Source organism: Herpailurus yagouaroundi, unplaced genomic scaffold (genome assembly GCF_014898765.1).
Source record: "Herpailurus yagouaroundi ecotype Mexico unplaced genomic scaffold, PumYag 28, whole genome shotgun sequence".
In the NCBI taxonomy this organism is placed as follows: domain Eukaryota; kingdom Metazoa; phylum Chordata; class Mammalia; order Carnivora; family Felidae; genus Herpailurus; species Herpailurus yagouaroundi.
This window is the reverse complement of record NW_024412376.1, coordinates 90,268,812-90,294,904: the sequence shown is the minus strand read 5'-3', so window position 1 is coordinate 90,294,904 and position 26,093 is coordinate 90,268,812. Positions and strand designations below refer to the sequence as shown.

At 35.2% G+C, this 26,093-nt stretch overlaps 1 protein-coding gene and 1 long non-coding RNA gene across 2 annotated transcripts in view; one reads left to right on the top strand and one right to left on the bottom strand.

Moving 5' to 3' along the window:
• GRID2 (glutamate ionotropic receptor delta type subunit 2) overlaps positions 1-26,093 on the top strand; it is a 1,464,148-nt gene that overhangs the window by 1,111,311 nt on the left and 326,744 nt on the right. Inside the window, exon 10 of the mRNA XM_040478406.1 lies at positions 2,936-3,133. Within this exon, the coding sequence (XP_040334340.1) occupies positions 2,936-3,133 (198 nt within the window). The remainder of the gene's footprint in view (positions 1-2,935; positions 3,134-26,093) is intronic.
• The window catches only part of LOC121032393 (uncharacterized), a 50,167-nt gene that overhangs the window by 22,636 nt on the left and 1,438 nt on the right, over positions 1-26,093 (bottom strand). The gene's annotated exons all lie outside the window — the stretch shown is intronic.

The window sequence follows — 26,093 nt, the reverse complement described above, 5'->3', positions numbered from 1 at the left end:
AGAAGTGATAGGATGTAATAAAGGTTTATTTCAGCCATAAAGTGTAAAAAGCATGTCCATTAATAATTCATCAACCTTCTTTAAAAGAGCCCTTATAAAACCATTTTTACTCTGTACCTTTAATCAATTCTAGCTGATTTTGCTAGTATCAGATTTTGACAATAAAACTCTGAAAGGATCCATCTGCCTCGGGATTCGCTTTCAATATTGAAATTAAAAATAATTTTGAGAGGAAAATTTAGCATATTAAGGAAATATAATTTAGCGTTTTAAACAATTTCTCTAAAGAGAGAGGAGTAAAAATGAAAAAAAAGGCAGCAAAATTTCATATCAAAGCATACATCAGAATAATATTTGTGCCACACAGATCATTTAGTTTTACAATATATTTCATTAATATTCTTAATTGTTTAACTATCACCTTGAAGAGGATATTCAGCTTTCTGGTAACTAAATTGCCGTTAAACTTTAGAAATATATTGGATTGTGAGGTCCATGGATAAATAGAGAATACATATGTCTAAAATTATTGATAGAGGAATTAGTCAAGTAAGATCTTTTACGAACCATCTTTCCTTTTGTTTGTCAATGGATAGGTGTTTAAAATATAGACTAATTCTAATTCTAGAATTCTAGAATTTCCTAAGCTTATCTGCATTCTTCTGAATATAATCTTCCTTTTTTTTTTTTTTTTTTTTGCATTTATTTAATTCGTTCAGATCCTGACTTCATGGCCTACTTCAGACTCTTTGCACACTGCATAGTCATTGGCTAGGTTTATATTTTGTCCATACAGCTGAATGGACAGTAGCAAATTCTGTCAGTTATCTGAAAGATTAGTATACATTTTAAAATGTAGAAATATTTAGATCATCAAGATGTTCTGTATTTTACATATAATTTGAAAGGATTGATTGCCTAGCTTTTTCTCATTTGATATCATTTAGATTAAACAAATCAGTATTATTAGAAATTATTATTCATTCTCAAAACCTCTCTTCTACTGATCTATCAATTTGTCAGTGTTCATTAGCATCAAGTACTTCTCTAATGGAAAAACAATCAGGAGCTTACTAATTAAAAAAAAATTGAAATTTCTTTTTTCTCACATTCTGGAGTCCTAGAGAGTTAGAGTCTGGTATTGCATTTCACACGTGAAGAACATAGACTTCTTCTGCCTTGTTTCTCTACTGGGTGTGCTGTAAACAGTTATCAGAGCCCTAGTCATTATGTGTTCATTCCAGCTGGGAAGAACAATGTACAAAGTACCTGCTTACATTGCATTGGCCAGAATTAGTCACATGGTCTCACCTTGCCTAAAAGGACTGTGGATTGTCTTTAGTCTCAGGTGCTAAAAATAAAAATACATAAATACATAAATATATGGATACACACACACACACACACACACACACATATGCATATACATGTACATAATTAGTGAGAAAGAGAACAGCCCCTGGAGAACAAATAGCAGTCACCTCCTTTACTTACTTACTGATTTATTTTAGTCTAAGGTAAGATATAAACAGTTGACCAAGACCAAATTTTTTTAAAAAGAGAAAACTTCAGTAATTTAGAAAACATGATTTAAAAAACATTGCAAATACAGCAATATCAACACAGTTGTAGGTGAGCATTGAACTTTGAACTTATTTTCTGGGTATCCAAAGTGAAATAGGATACCAAAAGAATTAGATACCTTATTTTAATTATTTAGAAAAGGGTATTACTGAAGCAAAATGAAGCTCTCTTGGCTCTAAACAATCCAAAAATTAATATCATGGTAATTTTTAGAGGAAAACTGAATGTTATGGTGGACAAATTTCTGTAATAGATGTAGTGACTCTATAAGCACTTACTTAGTGTCTTTGACTAAAAGCCAAAGTAAATGTATTATTGTACATCTCAATGCAGTCTCATCTGCGAGTCCCTAAGGAAGGATGATCCAAGGATAAAATCTTTAGGTTTTCTGGCTTAGACCCAGGATAGGTAGATTTTAATCTGCCAGGAGGGCTAGATATATATCTATCTATGTATTTAGGTAGATAGAGATAGAGATAGAGATAGAGATAGAGATAGAGATAGAGATAGAGAGAAAGATAGAGATAGATATAGATATAGACATATGGATGGTTATCTGTAAATATTACTGTTCTAAAAGGTTTTTGAACAAGTTTAGGAAATTAAGGAATAAGTTATCTGATTTTCTATAGTCTGCCAGCATGTTTCAAAACAACTGAGTTCTCTTAACACCAGGTGTTCTGAAAAGTGAAAGGAGTCTATTTGTTAAATGTAAGAGGACAAAAACACAGAATGATAAAAGAGGTAGAAGCAGAAACCAATTTGCTAAATTTGCTAAATTACACAATTTACCAAAAACTTAGGTGAATTTCTCATAGCAATAGTAGAGAAGCTATTTTTGCAATGAAATGTGTTTGTACTTCAAAATTACTTATCAAGAAACTCCCAGTAAATGTTATGTTATAAATTTTAGTTAAATTATATGTTCTTAGAATTTTTTGTTCTTTTCAGAGAGTTTATTAGATTATATCTGTTAAAATATTATTTAACATATTTTTGACATATATAGATAATAAATGCTTCAGGATACAATAATCTTAGAGTTTCTTGAACTTACATTGGTCTTAAGATGGCAAGAAAAATGAATTCATAGCCCCTGAAGTTTTAGAGTTACTTTCATCTAATTTTTATATGGTAGTAATTAAATGAGAGATGAAAAGAAATTCAGTGATAAAACATTGTTCAATAGTGTGATACATTAATAACACATAAGTTATATTGCTAAGTTAATTCTCTCAAAGTTCAAAGGCAATTTTTAAGCTGTTTCTAAGCAAAACTCTTTAAAGAATTAATTTTTGCTTTTAGGGAGCACTATAGATTGACATCAAGGATTTCTCTTATTTCCATGTAGGAAGAACCTTTTGTAATGGTCTCTGAAAATGTCTTGGGTAAGCCGAAGAAATACCAGGGCTTCTCCATTGATGTTTTGGATGCCTTATCTAACTACCTGGGTTTTAACTATGAAATTTACGTTGCACCGGATCACAAGTATGGAAGCCCACAAGAAGATGGGACATGGAATGGCTTGGTAGGAGAACTGGTCTTTAAGGTAAGCATTTATCTATCTATTATCTATCTATCTCCTATCTAAAGATTGAACTATAACTTTTAGAAGCTAATTTCATGTAAAATAAGTGCAAGGCAAAACATTGAGTGGTGATGTTGAACGCAAACGTCAGCAAAAGTTTCAGCCAGTACTATTTCCTGAACTTTGTGTAAAGAAAAATTGATGACAGAATAAAGCTAATTTTTAAAGTGTTTCTTATAATAGAAAAGTATCTAGAACAAGGCTTCACCTTTGCCAAAATTGCACTCTAAACATTTGTATGTATCCTTGCTGATATATTTATCCTTGTTCTTTTATTTTTCAAAGAGGTACTTAAATGTCTCTATTTGCTTATCTCTACTTCTGTCAGTTTTTGCTTCATTTTTTTGAATCTCTGTTATTAGGTGCACACATGTTTGTAATTATTCTGTCTTCCTGACAAAGTTTTGAAGAGTTGGGTTCAGGTTTATTATTCACTAGTTGATTTATATATGTTTAATTTTCCTCTCTGTTCTTTCTGTTTTTGCCCCTCCTTGGGTTAATTGGATATTTTTTTGTATTTGACTTAGTTTCCTCTTTTGACTCTGTACTATATCTCTTTGTATTTCTGTTTTTGTGGTTAGTATAGAGATTATGATATGCATTCTTAACTTACCACATTCTATCTAGTTTAATATCATTCACATTTTTAAAAAGGTATAAACTTGTAGCAATATAATTTCATTTATACCACCCTATCTTTTATGCTATTGTGGTCATAATAGCTACTGTGGTCAGAACTCCACAGTGAAATGTAATTTTTTTTTTTATTTAAACAATCAGTTGTCTTATACAGATATAAAGAGAAAAAAGTTTTCTGGTATTTAACTACTTATCCACTATTTCTAAGGTTCTTTATTTCTTTCTACTTATCTGAGCTCCTATCTGAAATCATTTACTTCGGAAGAACTTCCTTTGGAATGTCTTGAAGTTCAGTCCAAGTGGCTCTCAACTTTTTTAACCTTGAAATGTCTTTATTGCCCTCAGTTTTGAATGATACTCATATATACAAAACTCTGAGTTGACAATTTTTCTTAATTTTCATCATTTTAAAGATGTCTTCCTATAATCTTTTGTCATATGTTGTTTCTGATGAGAAGTTAGACATCATTTGTACTTTTGTTCCTTTTTTTAGTGTGGGGTGGCTTTTTTTTACAATTTTTTTTTTCATTTTTGATGTTTTGATGTTTAACTATGATATGCCTAGATGTGGTTTTCTTTGTATGTATTCTCCTAGGGATTCACTAAACTCCAGGATATGTTTCACAAAATCTAATAAATGTTGGCAATTATTTCTATAATTATTTTTTCTACCCTTTTCCCTTTCTTCACTCTCTTTTTAAGGCTCAGAAAATATTCGAGTTAGACTTCTTAATTTTGTCTCTAGGTCACTGAAATCTTATTTAATTTCTTAAAATATTTTTACTCTCTGACTTTTACATTTTTACTCTGTGACTTTTACATTGTTTTGATCTGCTTTCAAGTTGACTGATTCTTTATTCTACAGTCTCCAATTTCTGCTAAGTCCATGTAATAAGTTCGTTTTAGATAGCTTATTTTTCAGTTCTAGAATTTCAGGTTTTAAAAAATAATTTCCATTTCTCTTCTGAGATTCCATACCTTTTTATCATTCTGATCGTCTTGTAAGTCCTTCATCGTGTTCACAGTAGCTGCTTTAACGTCCTTGTCTGCTACAATTTCAACATCTTTTCCACCTCCAGATAGGTCTGTGTTGACCGCTTTTGCTGTTAACTACATTTTTCTAGTTCTTCACATTTTTGTTTTTTCACATTTGATTGGGTACTGAGCATTGTGGTTGATACATTATTAAGACTTGAGATTATGTCTCTGAGGTTGCATGCTCTGAAGAGGATTGACTTTGTTTTATTAGGCAATTATTGGTTTCCCCTGAACTTGTTGAGGTTTGGTTTTACATGCTGTTAAGTCAGGTCTTTTTTATATTAGTTTTTAGGGAAAATCCATTGGTTTTAGCAATCCTTCTATTCCTAAGCATAGCCTTCTGGAGTTTTTACGAAAACTCTGTGGCTCTCATCAAATCCTTGTGACTTAGAGGGACTCAAAATGTAATCTCTATCATCCTTGCCATAGGCAGTAATTATAATCTTTTGTTCCTTTAGTCTTCTGGTTGTTAATTTCTGCTGATTTTTTAAAAAGTCATTCTCCTACATGTGCAGTTTAAGAGTCAGCCGAAGACTTGAGAGAGGCTTACTCACAAATTTTTGGCCCATTCTTCCATGGGTCTCTCCTCTCTGTGATTTCTGTTTTAATTTCTGGCCACTCTGGCTACATCAAACTCCATCTTCTGACATGTGATGCTCATAAGGCTCTGACTTTCTGTTTGTGCTCTAGTTACCCTTTATTGCCTAAACCGAGGTGGGTCTTCAATGAATAAGCCATATGAAAATGGTTCTCTCCTAATGTAGTTACCATTTTTCAGGGGTCAGATACCCTTCAGTTTCTTCCTGCTTTTGGTTGATCTTCAGTCCTTCCAACTAGTGTGTTTTTAAATTTGATACAGAATTTATCATTGTTGTTGGGTTAATCCAGGAAAACTATCTCATCATTGCCAGAACTGGAATTATTTCTGAAATACATTAAAGTATTCAGAAAGCTAAAGGAACTGAATAAGTTGTTTCCAAGAAATGGGAAAGAGAAAAAATAAAAGGTTTTGAAGACAGTGGTAGGAAAAATAATAAAGCTGTTTTTATAGCCATTAAAACCTTACTGAGTTTGGTTTATTTATTAAATGAATTACACATGGACTTATTTGAAAAAAAATAATATCAATATTTTCAGTAGGAAAGGGGGAATGATCAATTCTCATTCCTCGTATTAAAACCATGATAATTTATCTTGTATTCCTACATTAAAAACCCACAAAGCCCATATTCTGCCTTTGTATTTCTGAGAGGTCCTGCCTGATCTGAACCCAGATGAGCAATTATGTTAAAACGAAGGACAAAGAAAAGCAAAGACATTATAAAAATTGCTTTATAGGGATTACAGATAAAATTCTTAATGCTAACAAACTTCATTTGCTAAATGCAAGCTAATGATAAATAAGCATTAGAATTAGTCTAATGTTGTTGATGCTGACTTTAGGCTTGTGGGCTTGCTCCTAAATTTAGTTAAATTTTTGAGACTTGCTTTTTCACTTTTGTGTGAGGAATACAAGAATGTTACTGCAAAGACTACTTACAACTATAACTTTTCCAAAAACATTTTAAGAACTTATTATATAAGAACCACACATAAGCACTAGTATGCTAGTCTTCATAAGCATTTAATTTAATTGTTTTCATATTTACATGTAAGAACATGCCATTATTGTAGGATAACATAAAGTTCAGTGCCGTCCTTTTATGAAGCAAAACTTTAGGCTTAAAGAAGGTAACTGATGAATGACTTTTAGCCCCCCCAAATTATAACTCTGTTCATTGTAACTAGAGTTTTATTTTATCCAAGGAGATAGTTAGTCATTCTGACTAGGCTTTTAGAAATACTTAGGTAGTTTTCAGATGTAGAAGAATAAGCCAACACAAAAGTTTGCTGGAATAGGCAAAGATAGGAGGAAAATCGAGAAAATGTGGTGTCATGAAAGCAAAGGGAAGATAACATTTTAAGAAGAAAATCATCTGACTTCGGCTCAGGTCATGATGTCACTCAGGTCATGATTTCACGGTTCATGAGTTCAAGCCCCACATCAGGCTCTGTGCTGACAGCTCAGAGCCTGGAGCCTGCTTCAGATTCTGTGTGCCCCTCCCCCAGATTCTCTCTCTGCCCCTCCCCCACTCACACTCTGTTTCTCCCTCTCTCTCAAAAATGAACTTAAAAATTTAATAAACAAAAAAGAAGGAAAGGAGAGTCAACATTAAAATATGACTGCTAACATATTGAGGGTACATAACATTTTCCTTAACTTTATTCTATTATTGATAGAAATGTAAATTCTAATCTCCAAAAAATAAACCTGTGAATTCAATTATATGAATGATAATATAGTAAAATATCATAAGGTAATTTAGGTAATCCAATAAGATTCATCATATCGAAATTTTCATAGGCTTATTTACCCCTGTAAAGCAAAATAACACCATTGAAATGGCATAATAACATTATGACAGACTTCCAAAAAAAAAAAAAAACATTGCTTTACTGTTATATATTTTCTGCTAGTGTAGACATTTTTCATGAATAAGTATATTTTAAATAACAGTAAATACAGTTGACCCTTAAACAACATGGGTTGAACTACTGAGTCCACTTAACTGACTAACTTCCTAAGAGAAAACCAAAATTAAAAGAATGTTTCTAGGAGTCTGTTATGATGATTATAGACAGACCATCACATTAAAAAAGAGTCAAAGAAGAAACATGGAAAGTTTCCAAGTTTATTTGATTTTTCCAGGGGTGGCACTCATGAGTCAGAGTTGGGTTGATCTCATATATTAAAAGGTCTTTCCATTAAAACCAGAAGTCAGGCACTCAGTTACATACATACTTTTTAGAGAGGAAAATGCAGCCAGAGAGAGCAAATAATTGCCTATATATATAGGCAATAAAATTTATATATATATATATATATATATATATATATATATATAAAGTCTATTTCAAACACTAAGGATGTTCCTCACATTGATGGCTAGTTTCAAAAAGAGAAGTAATAACAAGTGTTGGTGATAATATGGAGCAAAAGGAACATGTGTGCACTGTTGGTAGGAAAATAAATTGGTGCAAGTGTTGTGGAAAACAGTATGCAGGCTCCTCAAAAAAATGAAAATAGAAATACCATATGAGGGGCATCTGGGTAGCTCAGTTGGTTGAGCATCCAACTTCAGCTCAGATCGTGATCTCCTAGTTCATGAATTCAAGCCCCACATCAGGCTTGGGTTCGCTGCTGTCAGCCCAAAGCCTCCTTCGGATCCTCTGTCCCCCTCTTCTTGTCCCTCCCCAGCTTGTTCTCTCTCAAATAAATAAATAAATAAAATTTAAAAAGATAATAAGAAGAAAATAAAAAGAAATACCTATATGATCCAGTAATCCACCACTGGGTATTTACCTAAAGAAAATGAAAACACTAATCTAAAAAGATACATGCACCCCAATATTTGTTGCATTATTTACAATAGACAAGACACGGAAACAACCTGTGTTCATCAATAGATGTATGGGTAAAGATGATACGGTTTATATATACAATGGAATATTTCTCAGCCATTAAAAAAAAAAAAATGAGATCTTACCATCTGTGACAACATGGATGGTCCTAGAGGGTATTATGCTAAGTGAAATAAGTCAGAGAAAGACAAATCCCATATATTTTCATTTATAAGTGGAATCTAAAAGACAAGACAAGTGAAAAAAACAACAACAAAAACTAAGAATGTGGCAAAGTCTCCTCTAATCCTCATCTGCTTTCCTACTTTTATAACTTTCTGTAATTAATATGCTCTTAAAATTTATGAGAATTCAGGTCTGTCCAAAAGATGTTCCAATGTGAAATAGATAAGTGACAGATATGTTCTGATCAGAATAGGAGAAACTGTTAAGGGTGGGTTAATGTGACTGATAAATTATTTTGTTCTGGTTTAAAGGGGAAGAACTGAGAATTGAGAATACCAGAGAGAACACTATCTAAGAAATAGCAAGTATATAAAGTTTAGTAAAGAAATACAAAATATTAAGAAAAACAGAAAAATATGAACTGTGAGTTATACAGCTAGATATTCTATTATTTAGGTTCATACCTTACTTTGATGCACTAGAAAATTTTTAAGGGAAAACTGATACAGGTAACTTGACAGGGAATAAATTTCTATGTTGTCAATATCTATAAGTAATCTATCCTAAAAATTATCTACCTGAAACATGATCCTCGTTTTTATTTCCCTTAACCTTTATGTAATTACCCTTCTCCTAATTTGTAAAATAAGGGCATTACTTTCATGCATGCAAAATTTTTTTTTGGCTTTTGGCTCTGGGTATAAATATTCTCTGATGTACCAAATTATGGCATAATAGAAACACTGGTATCACTGAAATCCCTTTACAAGTCAGACCATTTTACCTAAAAAAGAATTAAAAGAAAGTAAAAGAACCTAATTAACTTGTCAAATGCTAGATCATTAAAAAGATTTTTTTTTAAATTTTTTAATGTTTAATTTTGAGAGACAGAGCGCAAGTGGGAGAGGAGCAGAGACAGAGACACAGAATCCAAAGCAGGCTCCAGGCTCCCAAGCTGTCAGCACAGAGCCCAATGTGGGGTTCAAACCCAAGAACTGTGAGATCTTGACCTGAACTGAGGTTAGACACTTAACTGACTGAGCCACCCAGGTGCCCCATTAAAAAGAATATTTTGGGGGCTCCTGGGTGGCTCAGTCGGTTAAGAGGCCAACCTCGGCCCAGGTCATGATCTCATGGTTGGTGAGTTCAAGCCCCACGTCAGGCTCTGTGCAGACAGCTCAGAGCCTGGAGCCTGTTTCGGATTCTGTGTCTCCCTCTCTCTGACCCTCCCCCGTTCATGCTCTGTCTCTCTCTGTCTCAAAAATAAATAAACGTTAAAATTTTTTTTTAATAAATTTAAAAAAAAAGAATATTTTTGATGCAGAGATCACCATGTAGCTAGGCAGAATTTTAAATAATTGAATGGCATTGCTAAACCAACCAAATAAACAAACAAACAAAAAACTCCTCCCATTTTCATCTATTAATTCATATGAATAAGGTTTCTATAAAATGAAAATATATAGCATGATGCTCACTCCTACCACAGTCAAACCATAATTAATATTGATTCATGGGATGTTCAAATTAATTAAAAACTAAAAATTCTATCAATATCGTATAGAGCTGCTTTATAATAGTTTCACTTTTATAGTTGATGAGTCAATATATTGTATACTAATATAATGATGACTCAGTTCAGAAGACATGTTTTACACCTGAAATTTATGGTCACAGGTTACTTGAGATTTTAATTTTAATTTGCATACATATTTTTGTTGCAAAAATATAATTTGGTGATCAAAAAAAGACTTTTAAGCACACATTTATAGTATTATATTTGGATAAAAATTTTGTGAAGGTAGAGTAGAATATAAATATAGTTCAAAGATTCTTAAAAATGATGTAGGGGAACCTGACCTGGGTGGCTTAGTCGGTTAAGTGTCTGATTTTGGCTCAGGTCATGATGTCACTATTCATGGGTTGGAGCCCTACATAGGGCTCTGTGCTGACAGCTCAGAGCCTGGAGCCTGCTTCAGATTCTGTGTCTCCCTCTCTCTCTGCCCCTCCCCTGCTCGCACTCTATCTCAAAAATAAACGTTAAAAAAAAACTTTTTTAATGATGTAAATGTTTCCCCAATTAGAGAAAAGTGGTGGTTTAAATCACTATGATATTTATGTTCTAATGAGTACATTTGAATGAATGACTCCACAATTTTATTTTAAAATGTCAATATTTACAACACACATAAGCCTGTATCCAAGTCAGGACACAGAAACTACTCCTGAAATTGCAAAGAGAAGAGATTTAATAGAGAGATTGATCACAAAGATATTAGAAGGAATGGCGGAGCAAAGGAGAAGGAGTAAAACAAAGCTATCAGGAGTCACTAACCCTCTAGTTGATTGTGTATCTCCCAAAGAGGCACCTTTTAACCAAGGCCTCCACAAAGATGCAGCCTGTGTCTCAGACGCGGGAGTCAGGGATCAATCACTTCCGGCCGCTGCTGCTACAACCACTGAAATAACCATTTAAAACAGAAGGCTCTGCTCTTTCTTCTGCTTTCGGACACCCTCAACAGCTTCACTCTGGTGGAAATTAAGAGCAAGCCAGATGGCAGAGGAGCCTGGGAAAAGTAGTGTGCAGATTCCCATCCCTATAAGGCTCACAGTACATAGCAAAGTAAAAATGGAAAGGGTGGGGTTGAGGGAAAACAGATAAATGACCACTTCTGTCTAGAAATCACACACTTTACAGTTGTCTAAACAAATGTAAATGTAACGTGTCAATGATAAATGTGAAAAGGTACATAGTTTTAAAATTCCTTTGGGGGTCATATGAAGAAAGAAGTTTGATATTTCTTCATCCTAACTGATACCAAGTGCTAAATTCTACGGCAAGAGTTTTAGCCCCAAGGAAAACAGATATAACAATGGAATAAAGCCAGAACTTAGAAAACAGAACAGAAGGAAGAGCAAGTAGAGTAAATTATAGATGTGTAAAATTAGGATGAAATATTTATACTTAGCATGCAACTAATTTACAGTAATGTTTCAAAGTTAAAATAGCCCTCTTTAGAATCCTATCTCCCATTTCTAAAATTCTAGAACAATTCCTGGCTTTTTTGTCACTTTTCCTACTTACAAGCATAAAGAACATTTTCAAAGGTTGATACATCATAATAATGAAATTGATAATAAGATGCTATTTAGTGATTACAATGCCAACAAAGTATCCCCAAGACTGAACAGAAGAAATCATCTGTACTGGGCTACACATTTCCTCATTTTTAATGGTTGACATGAAGTTTGGCAGTTCTTAATCTCAAAGTGTAAATATATTCCTTTTATGGGTATTTTAATTCATTAATGCATTCACCATAGAAAACATATATTTACCTGGTTGTTTTGTAAATACTTTTAAACATATGCCAATTAACAAGTATTAATGTCATAGTCAAGGGACAATGGAAGAATGCAAGTGTGAATAATATAAGGACACCTATAATAAACATGTTTCATTTTGGTGATCACTATATGCTATGTAGTAAGTTAAGCACTAGAGACACAAAGGTAAAAAAAAAACATGGTCTTGCCCTTATGGCCGTCTTAGCCATAGAGGTGAAAAGATTGCTTTAAAAAGATCTACAGGGGCGCCTGGGTGGCGCAGTCGGTTGAGCGTCCGACTTCAGCCAGGTCACGATCTCGCGCTCCGTGAGTTCGAGCCCCGCGTCAGGCTCTGGGCTGATGGCTCAGAGCCTGGAGCCTGTTTCCGATTCTGTGTCTCCCTCTCTCTCTGCCCCTCCCCCGTTCATGCTCTGTCTCTCTCTGTCCCAAAAATAAATAAACGTTGAAAAAAAATTAAAAAAAAAAAAAAGATCTAGAGAGGAAAGGAATGAGATCAGTTTAGGAAAGGATGAGTTGGATGTGTGTGGGGGATATTCACAGATACAGAGGACTCTGAACCTCACCAAAAAGGCCCAATAAGAGACATATATTTAGGAGTCCTCAGCCTGTGAGTAGTTGGTAGCATGAAAATGCATGAGATTGCCAAAAAGAAATCAGACAGTGAGATTAATAGGCTGATCTTAAGTTGAAACTCTGAGGATCACTTAAGAATTCTTGGAAGAAGAAGGGTTTATAAAGAAAAACAATGGAATAATTCAGAGAAGTATGACCAAACCACAGGAGAAGAGGTCAGTTAGGCTAAGAGAGCTTAAAAAAATAAGCTGTGACTATCAATGTCAAAAATTTCTAAGTCATTAGAGTGGTCAAGTGTGTACTAGGTTCACTCTTGGGAAGTTGTTGGTGACCTAAGCCAGAACTCTTTTGGTAGCAGGATTGGAAAAGAAGACAGATTGCCAGAGAGGGTGTAAAAATTTGGAGGTGAAAAGTGAATGTAACATGTATACTACTCTTCTAGAATGTTTGGATAGGGATGAAAAGAGAGAAAGAAGAAGGAGTTAATAGTTCAAAGGGTCATTGGTTTTGGTGGAGTTTTTGTTGGTTTGTTTTTAGATTAAGAGAAACCTGAGCATAATTATAAACTGAGGAAGAAACATGAAGAAGGAGAATTTAATATAAGAAAAGCAAGTTAACATGTGAAAGATAAAGATCCCCGGGAAGATAGAATAAAAGCTTAGATTGAGAATTGATTTTAATGGGGTAAGGATGTTTCTTTGATACTGAAAAAAAAAAAAAACATTTTAAGAATGTGTCTGGTAACACTTAAATTTACAGACAATAGGTTGGGAGATTAAGGAAGATCATATTTCATCACTTCAGATGTCTTGATAACAATAGGAGATGAAGTCTGTTGACAGTAATGGGGACAGGTATTATGAAATAGTCTACAAGAAAGTGGGAGGCTTTGAAATAGCTGTTGAGGGAAGTGATAGTGACTGCTAAGTCAAAATAGATAAAAGGATGAATCAGTGTTGCTGAGGATTGAGCTAAAGTTTATGGAAGACTGACACATTTCATTGCTGCTAGTCTGCACAAGTGTGACTTTCTTCAGCTGGGACTAAACGCCCAAGTATTAGAGCAGAGAAGATTAAAACACCCATATCAAGGTTGAGTTCATCTGAACTTTGCAAGAAGTGAGATGAAAGAAAAGCTAAAATATTCAAGGAAGTATGGTCATGGCTGGGGAGATAGACTTGGATAAAATTTTGGAAAAATTAATCAGAATGTCAATACAAAGTTGAAATCCAGGTAAAGTATAAATGGAAATATGAAAGAACTAGTAGGATGAAGAGAGGTAACCAGAGACTGAAATGTAGAAGTTCTAGAGATAAAATGTAAATGCTGACCTTGTAGATAATGGCAGAATAGTAGAGGAGACAAAAGGAATTGAAGTTTAAAATGGCCCAAAATGAGGCAAGAGGGAAGGGTGAATAGGTGGAGCACAGAGGATTTTTAGAGCTGAGGAACTATTTTGTATATATTATAGTCATGGATCCATGACATTATGCATTTGTCAAAATCCATAGAAAGAGTACACCCTAATGTAAACTACTGACTTCAGTGAATAATGATGTATCAATATTGGTTCATCAGTTGTAACAAATGTACTCCACGAATGCAAGATGTTAATAACAGAACAACAACAACAACAACAAAACTGTGCTGGGTGTAGAAGCATACCAGAGAAAGGGGGTGGTATATGAGAACTTTTTGTACTTTATGCTCAATTTTCCTATAAACCTAAAACTGATTTAAAAAATAAAGTCTATTTTAAGAAATGGCCCAAAATGATTGCTGTGCAGGACATCTACACAGATACTGAAATCTGTTAGGAGGTTGGTAGGTTTGGGGGTAAAGAGGAATATGTAGCCAGGTCTCAAAGTCTTCAATGCATGACAAGAAAATATGGAGAAGCCTGTCTGGTGGAGGTGATAAGACAAGTCTCCTTCAGAAAGCACACACGCAATTGACAAAACAAAACAAAATGGAAGTAGCATGCATAGGGTCTCACCAATGCGAACAAAACTTAGGTTTCCTGAATATCTGAGAAAACAGACGAACTTCATGGCCTCTAGGAAATCATGAAAGTGATGCACACGAATTCTCACTTTCTGGAAATTCTCACTCAAAATAAGGATAATTTTGTGCCCAAGGCATCCTCAGGTTCTTGATATTTTTCTATGCCTCCCTTGTTCACCTCTGTTCCCATTTTCTGTGATCCTGCACATGGATAATGGGTTATTGCTATGGAAGGTCATGGCACCTGACTGACTGGTTCACTTCAATACCATAGTAGCTAATGTCATCAATAGAGCCTTCACTGATTCTCCAGTCGCCTTCAATTCATTAGACACTGATTCTTTATTTTAATCTCCATTGTTGCTATTACAAACATTTTCCATACTTTTCACATTTCTATTTCTAGTCCCACTCTCCATCCTTCACACCGTTCTCATTTTTAGTGTTAAAGCTCATGTTTACTGCAAAGACTGAGAATCTAGTGCCAGTCTCTAGATTTCTTACTTTTCAGCTTCCAAATCCTTGCACTTACTCTCTGATCCTTAGTGGCACCACATAATCTTTGGATTGAGATAGATATAGTTGTGGGTACTGGTAACACATATTTAGCCATGTGAGCCTAAGAAAGTTTTTAACATCTTTCAGTTGCAGTGCCCATATCTGGGGAATGCAGTTATTTTGAAGATTAACCGAGAAAATGAAGTAGGAATGTGTTGCAGGGAAGGCAAATGGGACTCATCTGCTGACTCTGATAGATTGTAAAATGTTTCTCAGGCAGTGTTAAAAAAAAAAAAATGAGTTCAACATCTATTTTGCAGGTAGACTGGCAAGATTTGCTGATAGATTAGATCAGAAGAGCAAAGAGAAACAGGCTTTTGCTGATAGATTAAATGAGGAAAAGCAAAGAGAAAGAGCAAAGCCAATGATATCTTCTCACTCAAGGCTTTAGATCTTATCTTTTCAGCCACAGCAGCAGAAAAAGACTTCCTTTTTTGCCATGTTTCCCCATTTCTACTCACTACCTTACTTCTGCTCATGGTTCTCTCTCCCCCAGAGCCATCGAGTTCCAGTAATTCCCCCTTTTCCCATTCTTGACTGCCTTCAGTATATTTTTATTTTTGTTTTGTTTTGTTTTTATCAGTGTCTCTTCTAAGATTTTATTTTGTTTTGTTTTATTTTATTTTATTTTATTTTTTAGTATATTTTTAACAGAGCAGTCACTCCTCTACTAAAAACCATTTGATAGCCTTCCCATCCTGAGTACAGTAAAAACTATCCTTAAAATCATCTATATATTCTGCTCTCCTCACTCCCTTTAGGACCTTGTTTATGTCTCTCTCACTTATCATGCTTTTCTCACATCTGCTAAAGTAGGCCTTTTGTACTTTCAGTCCCATTTTCCTATAGTTCTCTTCCCCAGATATCTCTCCCTCCACCTCACTTTTTATTTCAGTCTCTGCTGACAAGTTGAGAGAGGTCCTCCACCCTATTCAAAACAACTCTTACCCTCTGCACTACCTATTCCCTTATCGTGTTTGATTGTAACTTATAACACATATCAACATCTTGCTATGTACCTACTCTTTCATCTGTCTTCCACTCCTAAAATGTAAGCTTAATTGGGGCAAAGACTCTATGCATTTGTTTTACCACTGAAACTTCAGTATCTAGAAAATATTTGTACTTAAAAGAATGACTAGCAGTCAAGTGATCTTTTAAGACATACATTACATAATAAAATTCCTCTAACTAAAATCTTAGAGTGTCATCTCATTATTCCTTTATTAAAACAATTAACCTACTATAGCCTGCTTGGTTTGGCCTTATTTAAAGGAAATTTCCATCTTTATCGAGAGGCTAAACTTGGGCTTTCACAGGTATCATTTTAAGCTTTTTGTCCACGGATTATATAGCTCATTATATTCAGTCACTCCTAGTTTACTATAATTGAATTGAGAGTGGGATCATTTACCGGCATAGAGAAAACTAAGGAAATATTTGGGTAGAGAGTGGGGAGTGTAGAATCAAAACTAATATTTTGGAAATGAGTAAAAATAGTAACTAACATTTTAAGATAGCCAGGTGCTATTCCAAAGCGTTATGGGTACTGACTCCTTCAATCCTTGTAATAATTCTGTGAAATATATTCAATTATTAATCCCATTACATAGATAAGAAAACCCAGGGACAGAGAGTCTAAGCACCTTTCTTAAGGCACACAGCTGATTAGTAGAAGAACTAGAATATGAATGGAAATTGTGTGACTTCAAAGCCCGTTCTATTAACAACGTGGATGTATCTATTCGAAGTTGTCCACACAGAATATGAAACAAATAAATTGCAATCCAAGTCTAAAATTCAGGTAAGGAATCTGGGGTGGACAGATATATCTGAGGCTAATCAGGGTGGAATAAATTTTAAATTGCCCCTCTACCTTTCTTTACTCCTATTTCTTTTACATCTTCAATCTCTTTCACATCTTTGCCTCTTCCTCACTGCTTGAAAACTGGCTTAGGAATTCTCTATGTTAAAAATAACCTCCCTATATTTTCCAAGCTTGATTAATTACGTATCTTTGATTGCAAATGACAACCCAGCTGGAGTGAAAAGACAGTTGAGTGGTCCACAACTCTCAGGGATGAGACCCAGGCTCATTTCCTCAGGACTTGCTCTCTCTCCATCTGTCAGCACCACTTTCCTATGTGTTGTCTCATTTCTCAGGCAGTCTCCCTTTTATTGTTAGCAAAGTGACTTTTTGGCAGACTTAGATTTCATTCTTTGATCTCCCGGTATAAACAGATTCTCTTTTACCAACAGTTCTAGCAAAGAGCCTCAGGTTCATACACATGCCAGTGCAGGCACAGCTGGAAAGGGCAGTGCCCTCAGTGCCAGGCCAGCACCATGTGCCTACCTCAAGCACTGAGGAAGTAAGCATCAGGGAATGCCGATTCCCCAAGAAAATTGGGATGCTGCTATTAGAAATGGGAAGAATGGATACTAGATAGGCAAAACAAAAGGTATCCTTCAGAGGTTTAAAGTAATAGAATAGGGGCGCCTGGGTGGCGCAGTCGGTTAAGCGTCCGACTTCAGCCAGGTCACGATCTTGCGGTCCGTGAGTTCGAGCCCCGCGTCAGGCTCTGGGCTGATGGCTCGGAGCCTGGAGCCTGTTTCCGATTCTGTGTCTCCCTCTCTCTCTGCCCCTCCCCCGTTCATGCTCTGTCTCTCTCTGTCCCAAAAATAAATAAAAACGTTGAAAAAAATTTAAAGTAATAGAATAAATTACATGGAAACTATCAGTAGTTCCATGTATATAAACATTAAAATCACTAATAAGTCAAAAACTATAATAACTAAATTAAATTACAAACAACAGGCCAGAGAATATTTTCAAAAGTATGATGTATTGTTAGCATCATTGCTTTATTGCTACACAGAGAGGTCATAAAATCCATAAGAAAATACAAGGAACCCAGTAGATAAAGGTACAAAAGATACGAACTTAGAGTTTCAAGAGGAAACTGATAGACAACATAAATCTAAAAGGAAATCTACCGTAATAGAGAAGGGCAATTAAAAAGCTTTTTAAAAAGATAAGTATATAAGATATGAGTAGTTAGTGCTTCTATAAGGAAAAAGTGGCAGCTCTGTGTTATATAACTTGGACCCATTTTATATGCCTGTTTCTTAGAAAAATAGAGCATCATTAGAATTAGAGGTACAAACTTCAGTGAACAATGTGTATGACAGCATTGGCAATTAATGCAGGTACCATAGGGAATTTTAAAAAAAGTAACGTTTGAAATTAACCAAATAATAATTATTAGCACTTATATAAAGCTTACTATTGCTGACACAATTGTACGTACTTTGCATGTATTAGCTCCCTATACTCACAGCAACCCTATGAGGTAGACACTACTATTATACCAATATTGCAGATGATGAAACAGAGTTAGAGAGACGTAAAGTAACTTGCCCGGGGTCTTAGCCAAGTTGTGGAAAATTCATGATTCAAACCCAGGCATGCAGTTTGCATCTAGAATCCAAATTCTTGATGCCCTTACCAGCATCCAGAGGGGAAGAGAGTTCTAATGTAAGTTTTGCCAGAAAAGTATTTAATAAACCAAGCCACATACCAGTGAGGGAAATAATACTCGGAAACAGTTCAACACAGGCTTTTAGGACCTGCACATTCAAAGAAGGTTTAGATGGAGTTAGAATGAGTATGAGTAGAAGACAAAAAATAAGATTAAATGGAAATGGGTTTGGAGAGTAGCTAAAAACTTTTGTACGTCTAAAGTCAAAAACTTTTCTTTCTCAAAAACCTGTCTTTTCTTTCCCTTTCTAAAAAACTTAAAACTCCTGAAAAAGGCATGTATTATTTTCTGCAATCTGTGTGTCGCTTCCTTCTTACATTTTTATCATACTCCATATCATTCAGCTTCAATCTGCCTTGACTATCTTTACTCTCTTCATCTTCCCAAATTTTCAACCCCAGTTAAACTCATAAGGCTTTCAGACCATTCCCATATCTTGGTAATCCTGTCTTCTGAGTACATCTTTTCCACTTTTCAAACTGCCCCTTTGGATCATAGACACAGAGAGAGAAAGGAGACAGAGACAGAGGGAGACTTTTTCTTTGCATTTTTTGAAACAGAGGGTTGATGTTGTGTTTATTCTGTATGTCAAGCAGAATGCCCTATATTCATCTGTTCATCTCCACACATTTTTGAATGCATGCTATATTCTGGGCACTGCGCCTAACATCATAGATTCAAAAGAATGGAGGACATTGTTCCTGCCTTCAAAGATCTCATAGTGTATGCAGAAGACACGTGCGTAAATAAATAATTAAAACACAGTGTGATAAATGCCTTAGAGTAATAAACACAGGATGCCATGGCAACACAGGGGTGAAGTGGCAGCCTCCACCTGGGAAGCTAAAAAGATTTCACAGAAGAGGAGAAATTTGAGCTAGGTCTCCAAGATGAGTAGGAGTGTGAGAGGAAACAATAAGATAATTCTAAAAGCATGTTTACCATGCTAAAGAGTTTAAACTTTATCACTTAGCCAGTGAAAAATATGAAAATTTTTTACATAAGAGAAAAATAAGATTTAATTTATGTTTAAGAAAGATAGCTGAGGTAGGCCCAAGGATGCATGGAGTGAAGAAGGAAAAAGACAGATGACTTTTCCAACAATTTAGAGAGGACTAAAGGAGTGCCTAAACTAAACCAACAGAAATAGGAGATTAATAAAAAGAATGATTTTGAGAAAACAATCAATATTCCAAGATATAATTACTAGAAGTTGATAACTTGGAGGAGAAGAAAAGGAGGCATTGAGATTTGGTGGGAAATTTGGCAGAGGAGAATGAGCAGACAGACACTCAATGACAGAAATAGGGCATTAGAAAGAGGGAAGACTGGGAAAGGACAAACACGATATACAGCTTGGCTGTAGACATTTTGATTTGTTGTACCTGAAGAACATTCTAGAATTACTGTCTAGGAACAATTAGTAAATATGCATCTGGAACCCATGACAATGATGTCTCGGGCCCCTAAGTTTAGGAAATATAGATATTCCTGTAACCTCCATTATAACAATGAAATTGGGATTGTTGGATTAATATGAAGATCATGCACTAAATGATTATTTAAGGTCTGAAATTATTGCACCTGAGCCCGGATAGGAGAGCTGGTGTTATTTTGCTACTAGGACAAACGAAAAAGCTAGAGGGAAGAGAGAGCTCACTTTGGGAGGAGAGTTCAGAAGACTTCAGTATGTGGTGAGTTGCCCCCTTGCTCATCCACACAGGAAAGGGGAATGCTAAGGGCAGTTGGGAAAACATCAGGCATAAAGATAGGCCCCATAAAATTGGGCCTATCGGTGCCACCAGAAGAAATTTCAGGAGGCATGACAGTTACCACCATATTCATCTCCATTCTCTAAGAAGTAAAGTTTGGAATGAATCCCTTGGTCTTAGACAAGGCAGAAGGAGTTAGCTGTGAAAAAGTCAAAGCTGCCTCTTGAGCAAGCCATCCACTGGGATCAGGAGATGGCAATGTACAGGAGCCATGCTTGTAGATGAAGGGGGTTCTTAGTGAGGTGCCTACAGACACCCCATGATGCAAAAGATCCTTACACAGTTCCAGTGTATCTTTCCTTATTGCAAACCATGCTTAGAAATATCTGTATCCACCAATGAGACTTTACTCACCAAAGAACTCCTCCCCTGCACACATGCCTATACAGTGATATGAAATGAAAAAGTAGCTTTGCAAAGGGAGTCAGGATAAAATGTGTATAGAGAAAGGCAGTCCTTATAGAGAATTTAAATAGGACAATGACTAAGATTATAATTCTTAATGTAAACCAAACAGGTATTAATGGACTAATTGAGTTTCCCAGAGTAAGTCAGCTATAGTCAGTCATGAAGTTCAAAAAGTACATATGGTTATAAGAATATGTCTGAATGGTGAGTGCTCAAAAATAATCCACTGTATATGCATATAGGATGGAGTTAGGGCATAGATATAGGAGATCATACAAGCTGTGGGTGTGTGAGTAGAGAAGAAGAAAATGCCCACAAATATTTGTTGTTGATAAGGAAGGCTTTTAACACTGATGAAGGAAAAGGATAAAAAGAGATCTGTGAAAGGAAATAAATTATGTAGATTGAAATGACTTAGTGAATGGCTTTAGGAGTAATTTTCTAAATTTGCAGGTGATATTTAATTGGCAGACATGGCAAACAGTAAGGAGCAATTCAATCAGATAAAGTACTTGAATCATTAAGTACTTTGTCTAATAGATGGCACGTACAGATAACTAGTGAATAATAAGTCTTGAATCAAAGCTAAAGAACAGAGAATATTTACCAAATGGAATGATACTGTCCAGGAATGTCTCTTAGATTTAAAGAGAACTTATAGGCAAGAACAACCCAAAATTCAGTAAAAATATCTGTAGACTTAAAAAGATATGGTGGGTTATAGGCTATACATTAACAGACTACTTCATCAATCCAAACTAAGGTGATATAAAGACCAGTCCTATGATGAGAAAATCTCATAACTAGGGATATATATAAATCCTGAAATTCACCGTTGACTCTCCCTGCCATCTATTACCCTAGATTTTCATCTGTCTCTGGTTATGGTTTGGGGGTAAATTTAATAAGTAAGATAACTTCCAGGCATACAGGAGAGTGCAGTTTTGAGTGAAGATATTCTAAGTAATTTTCAAGGAACATTTTAACTATGAAATTCTGTATAATTCTATACACATAATCTCAGGGCATTGTAGTTAGGTTGATTGGTCATTTTTATTCAGGATGCTAATTCCATTAGGATGCCCATTCTGTGTTAATCTGCAAATTATAAACAGAAAAACACACTCAAGCAAAAGAGTATAATAAAAACTTATTGTGGCCTAGAAACGTAGTTGGTGTAATAGAGAATGAGCCCCCTCTTTCTCTGTGCTTCTGCAATATTGGGTACTGTATCTACTAAATACAAAGATTAACTTTAATATTGAACAGAAACGAAAACATCCTTATTACAACATCAAAATCATACTTAGAATCCTTTAAAAATTTGCTCATATCTAGCAGTGAGTGTACCATTCCCATTTGAGGAATTTGCTTTAAATTCATATACCAATATCAAGATATTTAGAATATTTAGAAATAGAGCCATACATTGAGAGATGATTGGAGTTTACTCTTGCCTGTCATTTGGATACTATAGATTTCAGCTGTTTTAAGTCTTAATCATTTTGAGTTTCTCTTTGTAATTTGATGACATTATAGTGACAGGCCTTAAAATAAATAAAGATTTCCCTGATCAAAAAACAAATAAAAACTGAGCATCTAGCAAGTCTCAACTGTATCAAGGGAGGAGGTGACCACAGAGGCTCCCGATACCTGTCTGAGGACATCCGACTGTGTCTCATACTCATTGCATATTTCACTTAATACTGCACAGAATCACTAGGAGAATAGCAAGTGTAGGTTCACTTCCTACATGCTAACTGTTTCTGGGAGCTAGCTCTTTCTCATTTACAGAGAACTTATCTTCTCCTGATCTGGAGCTCTAAAAACATCTATCATGGCAGTCTTAAGTGAATTCTAGACTGAAAATTTTACTGTAATGAAAATAAAAATCCACTCAATTGTAGTCATTATCCTTGGTTTGCATTTCATTGATTTGTGGATTTGCAATTTAGGCATTTCAGGCAGAGATTTTTTCTATATGCTCTGTTCACAAGCAGCCTTAAAATGACCTCTCACAAGGTTGAAAAAGTCTCTACATCACTAAAATAACTCCTTCTGATGATCTTTTTCTTTGAAGATGGCAGCATTCCCTCTTGGGAATTGCAGCATTTGTATTATTTTTAAATCCCTTTTAATGCTGCAGGATAAATGCCTGAACCACTGCAATTTATAAATAACTTTGTAGCTTGAGTCTCACTCAGCATTAAGTAAGTGTTTATTAGGGCCTAATGTATAGCTGGCATTGTGGGGAATACATAAAATATCAAACACAGAATTCTTGTTCTCCAAGAGCTAGATAGCTAAATGAGAGGTGGGGCAATATGCAGACTAGATGGAGAGATCCAACATACATCCAATACTTTCTTTGCTATCTACTCTTCAGCTTCTGCTGAACGCATCCAGTCTCAAGAATTTAATTATCATCTACGAGTTAACCATTTCCAAAGTTGTTTCTTTAGCCCAGGTATCTCACTGGAACTGCAGACACTTATTTCTTACGACCTACTCAGCGTTTTCTCTTAGATGTCTAACGGGTATCCCAAACATTATATGCGCAAAACAGAATTCCTGATTTCACTCTCCTCAACCTATTCTACCTAAAGCCTTCCCTGTTATAGTATATGGCAACTCCAATCTTTAGTTTACTCAGTCCGAAACCTATAAATTACCCTGACTTCTCTTTTCTCTGCCATACCTCCACTATGCACCAACAGATTTTTCTGGCTATAAATCTGGGATATATCCTAAATATGATCATTTTTCACAACCCCACCACTACCCATTGGTGCAAGCCACCATTTTCTTTCTCTGTGACTACTTCCATAGCCTCTTAACTACTTATCATGCTGTAGCTGTTTCTTACTGTAATCTATTTTCAACACAGTTGCCAAATGGATTATTTAAAAGTGTAAGTCAGATCATACCACTGTCTCCCCAAAACCTTCCAAGAGTTTTTCCAAGTTATTCAGTGTGAGAATTATTCAGATTCTTATAATTGCCTGTAATGCCTTACTTGCTCATTCATATACATGCATATCCACTAACATGTCTTAATCTTTATGTCCTAATTACTTTCCTAGTATGAGTATTGCTTAGGGGCAAATCAAAAGTCAGAAAAATAAGAGTAATAATTTAAAAGCATATACATGCCAATTTTTTTAATGGATTAGTGAATAAATATTAGGCAGGCAGTTAGGAGAAAGAGATCATGCAGAAACTCTAAAAGCAAAACAACTTATCATATTTAGCAAGCACACTATGGTGGGCATGGCCAACTCCACAATTTTTTCACCTATAACATTGGGCACACTACTCACCTTCTCATAGCCTCTGACCTGTCCTCAGTGTTAATAGGGTAGTGATACCTCTTGTACAAGGTTGTCCAGCAAGCATATGTGGAGGTGTGCCTCAATATGAGGACTGAAAACATTAAAACCTAGGCTACTCAAGTTGGAAGCTCTGGCTAATGGCTTGATATGGGAAAAAACATAAAGGCAATGACTTCTTCATAATAACAGAGATTTTCTTTGGCAGCACACTGCCTGGCACCTATTCCTTTTCTGTCAAAATTTAGGTTTGTATAAAAACACATATTTCCTTCACCATATAACATAGAACATGCAAGTCCAAAGACTTTTTGTTTTTTGTTTTTGTTTTTGTTTTTCAAATCTACTGTGGGCAAAGCAGTGTGAAAAATACTTATTAGGAGGATAGAGGACAATGAACATAAAGCTCTTGCTTCAAGAATTTTATAATTTGAAGATAAACAGGTATTTATAGGATAAGTACTACATAAGAGATACAGGGGAAAAAAAAAAAAACAGATAAAGGAAGAATAATGGTAAGCTCCAGGGAGGGAAATGCCATAAACTCCGCTAAAAATATAAGAGAGAGAGAGAGAGAGAGAGAGAGAGAGAGAGAGAGAGAGAGAGAATATATTTATATAAATAAAATATAAATTTAAATACTTAAGCCAAAATATTTAAACTGAAAAAGAAAAGCTGGGGTTTGGAGACTACTGAAAACTAAACTGTTCCTAGAAGGACTTTAAAATTAGATCATTATGTGAATGGGCATGGGGCCTGATGAAGAGAGAGAATATTGGAGAAGGGATGGCATGTGGTTTCTTGGAAGAGGCTTAGAGATAAGAGTGACAATATAGAAACTAAACTAATTTTACTGCTTTTGTGGGGCATCTGGGTGGCTCAGTTGGTTAAGCGTCTGACTTAGGCTCAGGTCATTATCTCACAGTTTGTGAGTTCAAGCCCTGTGCCTGGCTCTGTTCTCACAGCCTGGAGCCTGCTTCAAATTCTGTCTCCCTCTCTGTCCCTCCCGACTTGTGTTCTGTCTCTCTCTCTCTTTCTGTCTCTCAAAATAATAATAATAATACTGCTTTTGTCACTATGGTGGGTGTCAGTGACAAAACATCATCTATTAAAATAATAAAACATTCATTTCTAGAAATATCAGTGTGGCAATCTCCAAGAAACATTTTTCAATTGAATATGCACTAAGTTGCAAGATTAAACATCTATTCATTATAATAGGCCAGAAAAAGGAAGATTTCTAAAATCATTAAAAGGGAATGATTGAATTAATCAGAATATCATCATAATCAGTAAACACTTGTTGCGTGCCTACCATCTTTTATGTGCTGATAATTTAAAGGTGACAAAAATAGTTCTTTAAAGTTCTGTGCAGCCTTAAAAAAACTGACTTGGGGCACCTGGGTGGCTCAGTTGGTTAAGCGTCAGACTTCGGCTCAGGTCATGATCTCGTGGTCCATGAGTTTGAGTCCTGCATCAGGCTCTGTGCTAACAGCTCAGAGCCTGGAGCCTGTTTCAGATTCTGGGTCTCCCTCTCTCTCTGACCCTCCCCCGTTCATGCTCTGTCTCTCTCTCTCTGTCTCAAAAATAAACAAACATTAAAAAAAAATTTTTTTAAACCTGACTAGTTCTATGTGGGGTGTGTGTGTGTGTGTGTGTGTGTGTGTGTGTGTGTGTTTTACTCAAAGATTATATTATTATATTAAATTTGGGGGAAAATATACATTAATATGTAAAAACAGAAAAGAGTCTAAAGGACTTACATCAATCTTGAAACAATGGTTATCTATGAGGAAATGTAGAAAAGACTGCTAATTGTCCTTATATCTATTCTCTTCTTTTTTAGTAATACAGCTCCTGAGTTATAGCCAGATACAGACTGGCCATAATATATATTTCCTGGCTAGTCTCTGGAGATAGTGTGATCATGTGACTAAGTTCTAACCAATGGAAATTAAATAGAAGTATAATACAAAGCTTTGTTTAAAGCAAGGATTCTTTTTATTCTGATGCTCGTCATTCCTCCTCACAAGAATGTCAGTAAAATGGCTGGAGCTCAATCAACCATCTTAAATCATGAGTTGAA